Source organism: Microplitis mediator, chromosome 10 (genome assembly GCF_029852145.1).
Source record: "Microplitis mediator isolate UGA2020A chromosome 10, iyMicMedi2.1, whole genome shotgun sequence".
NCBI classification, from domain to species: Eukaryota; Metazoa; Arthropoda; class Insecta; order Hymenoptera; family Braconidae; genus Microplitis; species Microplitis mediator.
Window position 1 is genome coordinate 10,056,097 of NC_079978.1, and position 8,474 is coordinate 10,064,570.

The 8,474-nt window shown below is 36.0% G+C and overlaps 1 protein-coding gene across 1 annotated transcript; it reads left to right on the plus strand.

Moving 5' to 3' along the window:
* Positions 1-321: 321 nt before the first annotated feature.
* LOC130675808 (uncharacterized) lies at positions 322-4,098 on the plus strand. Its single transcript, XM_057481674.1, has one exon. The coding sequence runs from the start codon at positions 322-324 to the stop codon at positions 4,096-4,098; it is 3,777 nt and encodes a 1,258-aa protein (XP_057337657.1).
* The last annotated feature ends 4,376 nt before the right edge of the window (positions 4,099-8,474 follow it).

Below are 8,474 nucleotides of genomic sequence, written 5' to 3' on the forward strand. Positions count from 1 at the left end.
CGACGTCATCTATTGCGCATTTGAAATATTATGATTTTAGGTTAGAGTTGCATAAGAAAAGTTGCAACTCGATGTTTCGAGAATGTTCCAACTGCGTAGTTGATGACGCAGTAGAAGTAGTATATAAGCCGAGTGCTCTGACCATACGGCATCAATTGTGAAGTACGAGCAACATCTCTACGAAACAAAAAGTCTTCCAATCATTAACGACGACTAGTTTAATAGTGAAGTGAGCTTATTAACTGTAAAATAAGCTTATTGGCTGTGAAGTACGCTTAGTACCAGTGAAGTACGCTGAGTAAGTGTGAAGTACGTTTAGAAATGGCTCAAAATCGTTTTATTGAGGCACTTCAGAATTTGGTCAACTCTGTAGCCAACTCATTCAACGACCTTCGACGAGAGTCTGTGGATCCTGAATATTGTCAGAGATGTCATCAAGCGTGTGTTGACACTATCAAATATTTCAACACTATCCTGCAAGATCCACAAACCACAGTACAGGTTAGAAGGAGTGTCCAGGCAAGTATTGTAGTTTTGTGTTGGTATGCTGATCAATTTTTGAGAATCAGCGGTGAAGTTGTTGGCGGCGATTTGAGTACGCATAATCGTCACATTAAATGGCAAGACCTCGAGAATGCATTTGGAAATAACATCAAGACTGGATCTGTTATTAATCGTGATCACACAGATCTGCGTTCATTTTTGAATGACTCTCGCACAGTAGTCTTTGAAAAAATTGAAGAAATGTTGAGAGATGTTGCAGGTCTTAAAGTAAGCGTTGAATTGTTTTGTAGATTTAAAAACGCTAAATCTGATACAATTCATGAAGAGACAAAGTCCTTCAATACAAAAAGCTGTGAAATCCTGCCTGCAACTTCTCTCAACGATTGGTATACTGACAAGGTATATGAGAAACTTTTGAGAAAAGTTGAAGAGTTTAACCAAAAAGACTCTGGTTGGGCTTTGACAGAGATTAACAATTTGGTGATCACTATGTCAAAATATACTCCTCTCCGAGCAGGCGGCTCAACATACATACAGCTACCGAGGGACATCCAACTTAAGCATGCAGTACTCAACATTGAAAACTTCGATGACTACTGCTTCTTATGGTGTGTGACTGCTGCCCTTTATCCTTGTGAGTGGGGAAATCATTCTGAAAGAGTAACATCATATCCTCACTTCAGCTCAGTGCTGTCCTATGAAGGTATAAAATTTCCCATTTCTCTCAAAGATATACCGAAATTTGAAAAATTAAATGATTTGACTATTAATGTTTATGGTATTGAATCTGAATTTACGAGAAAAAACTCATCAAAAAGCAAAATAATTCCGTTATACTTAAGTCATCTTAAGTCTGATGGTAAAGTAATTCATCTTCTGATGATAAATCAAAAAGCAAACGTAAATACTTCTGATATAAAAAATTTTGAACCTAGATTTCACTTTGCTTTGATCAAAGATCTTTCTAGGCTAGTCAAATCTCAAATATCCGATTCACATGGTAAATTATTTTTCTGTGACAGATGTTTGAACCATTTTAAATTAGAGCACTCTTACGAAAACCACAGAGCTGATTGTTACAAAACAAATAAAGTTCGTATGACATTCCCAAATGAAAAAAACCGAATTTTGAAATTTAAAAACTATAAAAATAAAGATACAGTACCCTTTGTTATGTACGCAGATTTAGAATGTATACTTGTGCCCCAAGGAGATGATGAAACACAAAAGCACGTTCCACACAGTGTTGCTTTTTATCGCCATTGTAGTTATGACCCAAGTTTATGTAAATTTGAAATTAACCGTTCACCAACGTGTATTGAGTGGTTCGTAAAAAAACTTGAAAGTTTAGCTATCGAGGTAGAACACTACTTAAAAAATCCAATACATATGAAACCACTTACAAAGCAGCAACAAGAAAACCATGATCAGGCAACTGTTTGTCACATTTGCGAGAAGCCAATAACTTCAAATACAGATAAATGTTATGATCATTGTCACTTTACCGGTAATTATCGCGGTCCTGCTCACATATCTTGCAACGTCAACTACCAAAAATCTCATACAATCCCTGTAGTTTTCCACAATTTATCCGGTTATGACGCCCATTTTTTAATTCGATCACTAGCTACAGTTTTTCAAGGTAAAGTGCAGTTATTACCTATTAACAAGGAACGCTACATATCTTTCACAAAATTTGTTGAAAATACATCAGTTTCCTTACGATTTATAGATTCATTCAGATTCATGGCATCTAGTCTAGAAAAATTATCTTCTTTCCTGAGTGACGATGACAAACAGATAACCAAATTGCACTATCCTGATACCGAACAGTTTAAACTAGTCACTCGAAAAGGTGTATTCCCATATGAATACATTGACAGCATTGAAAAACTAGATGACAAGCAGTTGCCTGGTAAAGACGCATTTTATTCTAAATTAAGTAATGATAGTATTTCCGATGACGATTACCTTTTCGCTCAATCAGTTTGGAACAAATTTAAAATTAGCAGTCTTGGGGAGTACTCAGATTTGTATCTTAAAACTGATGTACTCCTTTTAGCTGACGTCTTTGAGAACTTCCGTTTTAGCTGCTTTAAGACTTACAGTTTAGATCCACTGCATTACCACACAGTTCCCGGATTATCTCATGATGCAATGTTAAAGCACACTGGTGTTGAACTTGAACTGCTTACTGATCCTGAAATGGTGCTTTTCATAGAGAAAGGCATCAGAGGAGGGGTTTCACAGTGTACAAATCGATATGCTGCATCAAACAACCGTTATATGGGTAAAGACTTTGATCCAAGCAAAGCAGAATCATACTTGATGTATTATGATGTAAATAATTTGTATGGTGCGGCAATGAGTATGCCGTTACCGCAAGACTCATTCGAGTGGGTTGAGAATGTAACTGATGTAAATAGTTTATTATATGATGATGATGACAGTGTAGGTTACATATTAGAGGTAGACTTAGACTACCCAGAAGAGTTGCATGAACTGCACAAAGACTTACCTTTATGTCCTGAGCATTTCGTGCCACCGGGTAGCAAATACTCAAAACTATCAACCACTCTCTACAATAAGAAAAATTATGTCATACATATAAAAAATCTACAACAATGTTTAGAACTAGGGTTAAGACTAGTTAAAATCAACCGCGTCCTACGTTTCAAGCAGTCAACATGGCTTAAATCATACATTGATAAGAATACAGACTGTAGAAAAGCAGCTAAAAATGAGTTTGAGAAAAACTTTTTTAAACTGATGAATAACGCAGTCTTTGGTAAGACTATGGAAAATGTTCGGAAATATCGAGATATACAATTGATAACTAGATGGGATGGTCGCTATGGGGCTTCAGATCTAATATGTAAACCAAACTTCCATAGTCTTACCATTTTTGATGAAGATATGGTTATTATACAGCTGAAAAAAGCGAAAGTGTGCTTCAATAAACCTATTTATGTAGGATTTTCAATTTTGGATTTATCTAAAACCTTTATATACGATTTTCACTATAATTATGTAAAAAAGACGTTTAAAAATAGTGATTCAAAACTCATGTACACAGACACTGATAGCTTGATATATCATTTTACTGTACCGGATATCTATGAAATCATCAAACGTGATATTGTCAAGTTTGATACCTCTGATTACCCACCTCTTAACGCTTACAACATGCCACTAGTCAACAAAAAAGTCCCAGGCCTGATGAAGGATGAAAATAATGGTCAAATCATGACGGAATTTGCTGGGCTTAGAGCTAAATTGTATGCATTTAAAACGCTCAACAGCGACAAGCCGAAAAAACGTGCAAAGGGGGTTAAAGGTCCTACTTTACGCTCTATCACGTTTGATGATTTCAAACGGTGTCTCTATGACCATGTTAATCTTACCAAGCATCAATATCTAATAAAAAGTGAAAAACATGAGGTAAAAACCATCAGACAGGACAAACTAGCACTGAGCTGGAGTGATGATAAGCGACAGCTAATTGAAGGCAGCACAGATACCCAACCCTGGGGATATTCAACAACAACAACTATGGATGATGGAAAAGTCATAAAGAAAAGAAAATTATTGTAAATAATAATTAGACTTAAGTTTGTAAATAATTAGTTTTAAGGCTTTTGTAAATAAAGAATACATATAAATAATGTGAAAAATTTTTGTTTATTACATATCAGATTTATTAATCCAGCTGTTGTGGGAGCTATCGAAGCCGAGCCACTTTACATAAACCTTATTACCACGGGTCTTTATGATTTTTTCTACTAAATAGATGTCTGGATACTTGACTTTGTTGAGTTCTTCGGGGTAAAATCCACCCTCAATTGGCTTATCCTGATAGTCAACGAGCCTGTACGTTGTTGGATTTGTATTCTGCACTGCCTTGATTGTAAAAATTTCTGTTGTCCAATTTGGTGTATAACCTTTTTCAAAAATGTGTTTGTACTTGCTGATTCGAACTTTGTCTCCAACTTTGAATTTTTTCTTTTGTGCTTGCTGTTGGGCTTGAAGTGGCTGGTAGATTTGTTTCAACAGTTGTTTTTCATTAGCAGCAGTGACATCAGCAGGTTTCATTTTGATTGTTTGATGCTTGGAGTTGTTGTAACTATTGATTAGATCTTCAAGTATATCAATCCATTTATAGGTACCACGTGCAGAAAATTCACGCCACATTTTATTTTTAAGTGTTCGATTAAAACGTTCACATATCGATGCCTTCAAGTTGCTGAATGTCGAGTACATTTTGATATTTTTGTGCTTCATAAGATTCATAAATTCTTTGTTGTAAAACTCTTTGCCTTGATCAACATGCAGATTTTTGGGAACACGTCCTTGTTGAAATATAGATTTCATTGCACTAGTGACATCACTACCACTTTTGTTTTTAATCGGAACAGCCCAGGCATACTTTGAAAAAATGTCTATGACAGTCAGCAGATACTTATATCCTTTATTTGATGTTGCGTAAGGTATCATTTCAACTAAATCAGCTTGCCAAGTCTCATCAAGTCCTCGAATGTCAACATGACGACGTTGGTAATTTCTACGTGCTGGTTTGTGAAGCTCATACGCTATTATCGCTTTTTTGTCCTCCATTGTCAAGAACTTTTCCTTCCAATTCTGTGATTCGTTGTGTATTACGAGTCTTTTGTCGCTTTGCTTTCAGAATATCCAGCTCTGACTCCAATGTTGCTATTTGAGCATGCAAATGTGAAATGAGTACTGACTGATCATTCCTTATGTTATTATACATTTTGGATAATTCTTTGTGTATGAAATCACGTATGAATTGCACTGATGCTGCATCATTATCATCTGTAGGATTTCCTAGATTGCATAATCTTTTATGCTCAATATCAAAGTGCCCATCAGCTGTTATAATAAATCCTCTGCCTGCTGGACCTGGAGGACCTCTTTTCATAGCACTAGTGTCCAATGGACGTCCAAATATATCGATACTCATGTTGCTCTGTCCACTTCAACGATCACCAAGTAAATGACAAAATATTCTTGAACGTCCTGCTAATAAATTATTCCTGCTTCTCGCAATTCTTCAATAATTGAGATAATTTCATTGGTATGTCTTTGATTCCCAGCTGCTTGCGATGCCATAAGTAAACGAAGACGTTCTACTAGTTCATTCGGATCATCCCAATAGACGTAATCCATATGTGCTTTCTTCTTTTTTGCAATCATAAGTCGAGGTAATCCTTTACCTTTCAGTGACTTTGTATGTTTAACAAGAAAATCAGCGATATACTTATTATACTTGGGAGTTGAGTCTTCATAAAGACTGCCATCTGGATTATAATTTTTTCTGTGTGTATTTGTTCTCATGATAATTTCAAGATATTTATTTTTATCGTCTTGCGTGACAATCACATCATCAGGTGATTTTTTGAATAATAATTCTAATAAGCCAGGAGTCGTTGGGTAGTCTTTGTTTTTAATATTAATTGTACTATCGTGAAAAGTTATTTGAGAATCACCGATATAAAAATCATTGTAACGTCGACGAACACCATATCTCATATCTATCCCTTTACTTTTTCTGTATACTTTAGCTAGATACGATTTTATTGAACTACTTGATTTAGCGGGAGTGCTAGATGCTGTAGGAGATATTTCTGTTTCTCCAAGAGTCCTGCTACTTTCTTCAGCATCGTCAGAGATTAAGCTATTATAATCACTTGCACTGTCATCTTCCGTATCAATGTTTAAGGTGGGATTTTCGTTTTTCACTTCTTTTTCTTCTTCTTTGACTTTTTGCTTGATTTTTTGTTTTGAAGACTCAACCAGACTTTGTAAAGGCGTAACAATAGGCTTAAATATTTCACCCATTGCTTTTTCAGTTGTGTCTTGACCCAATTTAAGCATTTTGTGCTTTCGTCGGATGGCATCACTAGCCTGAGATATTTGATGTAAAACATCTCTTTGCTTTGAAATTTCGGCAGTCTTCATGTTGACATATTAAAGTTCACTATATCTCTGATTAATATTTACCAAGTACAAGTCAATTTATACTAATAAAACAGTCAAATCCTTTTCTATATCTTCCACTATTGAGCTCACTGTCTTTGTCAATCACTACAAAACCATATTTGTCATCATTCCAGCATGCTGAGCACAAGTCTTTAAATGAATTGTATGGCATGTCAGTATTCACATGGTCATCATACAGATGTTTCAGATTCATTTCATCTTGACGAAAGAGAACTAGAAAATTTGCATTGTCACGGATCAAATGTTTTGGAATACGTGTGTAAGTTTGGCAGAGATAAAAACTATCTATGTTTTTGTGTCGACCCATACAAAAGTATGCTCTGATATGATCTTGTTTCTCACACGCAACATCGTCAAATATCATGAGGGAGTTTGGTCTTGCATTCTCAGGTTTTACTACTTCTTCATGTTCATTAAATGGAAAAAAACCGATACCTTCTATTGGTTTTAGTAGTGATTCTAAAAATTTGTACTTTGGTTGATTGAGAGATTTTGAATAAAGGTAAATGTTGTCAAATCTCAAACCATTGGGATGAATAATAAGTGAGAGCAGAGCATTTGTCTTTCCACAATTTGATGGGCCACAAAAAATAGCACGTACACTGTTTGGCAACAAAGCACCATGCCTTTTAATCTTCTTCAAACCTGTACCGTGAACAATTTGATCAAAGTCAATTACTGGCAACTCGGCAGCCTGCTTCTTGAATTCCATGTTGATCGTTCACTGACCTACTAGTGACTTAACCGCTCAGACTATAAGTACCAGGTTTTATATCATTTTGTCATCAGTCATAATGCTACTGCGATGGAGAGCAGATGTATAAAAGCTCAAGGTAAAGGTATCGTTAACAGTATCATCAATAAACTACCGTTTGAACTACACATACCTGGATACCAGTACTGTGGGCCGGGCACAAAATTACTTAAAAGATTAGCTCGTGGTGATCCCGGTATCAATCCTCTGGACGCAGCGTGTAAAGAACACGATATTGCATACTCGAATAATCGTGAAAACTTGGAAGCACGTCACGAGGCTGATAAAATACTTGCTGAAAAAGCGTGGCAACGATTTCAAGCCGTGGACGCTGGTATTGGTGAAAAAGCTGCTGCTTGGAGTGTGAACACAATCATGAAGGTGAAAAAAAGATTTGGAATGGGGGCAAAGAAGAGAAAAACCAGCAAGAAGTCAAAAATAGCGCTGAGGCAAGTTATCTCAGCAGCTAAAAATTCTATGCATACTGGCGGTGATCCTATTAAAACAGCACTGAAAAGTGCTCGTCAAACTGTTAAGAAATCTGGTGGAAAAAAAAATATCAGACTGCCACGAATTTTACCAGTCCCATCTAAAACTGGTGGTGCCCTACCATTTTTAATACCACTATTTGCTGGCCTGAGTGCAACAGGAGCTTTGGCTGGTGGTGCTGCTGGTATAGCAAAAGCTGTCAACGATGCAAATGCTGCTAAAAGAAAATTAGAAGAGAGCAAGCGTCATAATTTAAAAATGGAAGAGTTAGCTATGGGTAAAGGCTTGTACTTGAAACCTTACAGAAAAGGTATGGGTCTGTATTTAGATCCTTATCACCGAGTAGGCAGAGGACAAAAAAAGATAAAACAAAAAAACAATTAAAGCTACCACATCGAGCACTCACAAACATCGACTTGTTAAAATATGCCAAGGCGCTAAAAATTCCTCATTTCCGTGGTGTATTTATGAGAAATGAGTTACCAAAGTCTGGTCCAAGAAAAAATGAATCAGCAATTGTCAATCTTGATGATAAAAACGGACCTGGTACTCATTGGGTTGCATACAAGAAAAATGCTAATAAAGTTATTTACTTTGACAGCTTTGGTAATTTACAACCACCACAAGAATTAATGGAATATCTCGATGTTGGTAGCGTAAAATATAATCACAAAAGATTCCAAAACTTTGATACAATCATATGTGG

Coding starts and splice junctions, on each gene's coding strand:
- LOC130675808 (XM_057481674.1), top strand. CDS start 322: ATGGCTCAAAATCGTTTTATTGAGGCACTTCAGAATTTGGTCAACTCT.